Raw genomic sequence first — 1,184 nt, forward strand, 5'->3', positions numbered from 1 at the left:
TTTTTTTTTTTTTTTTTTAAATAGTCGTTTAAAAAAATTACTAGCTACCTGAGGGTCATTAGGCATTATGTCCATTATACCCATAGAGCACGGCTATGCTAACTTTAGAGATGAGCCCAGCATGGGCTGCTGCCTCAAACAGGGCCCCCTTGATGAGTGCTCACTCAGGTAAAAGGTCCCCAGCATTTGTCACAAACAATCCAGCTTGCTGCCCAGTTTTTCCAAACAGGCAAGGAACACAAGAACAGAGGCACTACTGTTTGTTAGCCATGTACTCACTTAGCCGGGTCTCCACAAAAGTCTGGTTTATGCTCTGTGGGTAGCCATCCTTCTTCCCTTTGAAAATGGCACTTGTTACAACTTTTTGCTGTAACTATTTGAAAAGAAAACAAAACACAGTTTACCTGTCTGGAAGAGTTTCCCATTTGAGGCATAGATCAGAGGTGGTGAAGGAAAGGCAGCTGAAACCTGCTGCATTTCTTCTACCACATTTATTTTCTTTGTTTGTGCTTCTAAGGAGAGGACTAGGAGTCTAACCATCTCTTAGACAGTATTTAGCTCTTTATTTATTTTACTATTTATGTGAAAGCAACAGGGAATAATTCTATGACACAGGTCTCAACTCCAGCTACATGGAAGAATTGCATTTCTAATACCCTATAGAGAAGAATATCTGAGACCTGGCTTTGAGAGGCACAAATCCCGATGACCCCCATTGATAGCATCATGAACTGAAATAGTATAAAACTAAACTTTATAAGTAATAATGTATAGTTCTTGCTTTATACAGTTAACTGACAAGAACACTTATTTGCTGGGAGCATTTAACATCATGTTAAATGCTCCCAGCAGATGGATGGATGGATAGATAGATAGACAGATAGACAGGCAGATAGATATTTTTTAAACACACTCTCCACACACTCACTACCTGTGCCTTCCTCTCAGCTGGAAGTTCTTGACAATATTTCCTTACAAGGCTCCTCAGACAGATTTTCCGCAGCATCTCAGAAGTCTGCACAGAAGTGAAAAGAAGAATGATCATTTTGCAGTGTAAGCTGTGCACTAAGCCCAGGACTGAGAGGCTGCCCAGGTGGAACAGGCAGCCTCAGCCCTGATGCCAAATTGCATCTGTGTTTGGTGCAAGTTTTCCTCATCTGTGGAAGAGTGCACCATCGGGGGGG

The 1,184-nt window shown here is 41.7% G+C and overlaps 1 protein-coding gene across 4 annotated transcripts in view; it reads right to left on the bottom strand.

Moving 5' to 3' along the window:
* Positions 1-1,184, bottom strand: part of MYO1H (myosin IH) — a 63,483-nt gene that overhangs the window by 17,041 nt on the left and 45,258 nt on the right. For all 4 annotated transcript variants that reach the window (XM_019507174.1, XM_019507173.1, XM_019507175.1 and 1 more), the window contains exon 26: positions 280-373. In XM_019507174.1, the coding sequence (XP_019362719.1) occupies positions 280-373 (94 nt within the window). The remainder of the gene's footprint in view (positions 1-279; positions 374-1,184) is intronic.

Source organism: Gavialis gangeticus, unplaced genomic scaffold (assembly GCF_001723915.1).
Source record: "Gavialis gangeticus isolate Ggan-Ray unplaced genomic scaffold, GavGan_comp1, whole genome shotgun sequence".
Classification (NCBI taxonomy): domain Eukaryota; kingdom Metazoa; phylum Chordata; order Crocodylia; family Gavialidae; genus Gavialis; species Gavialis gangeticus.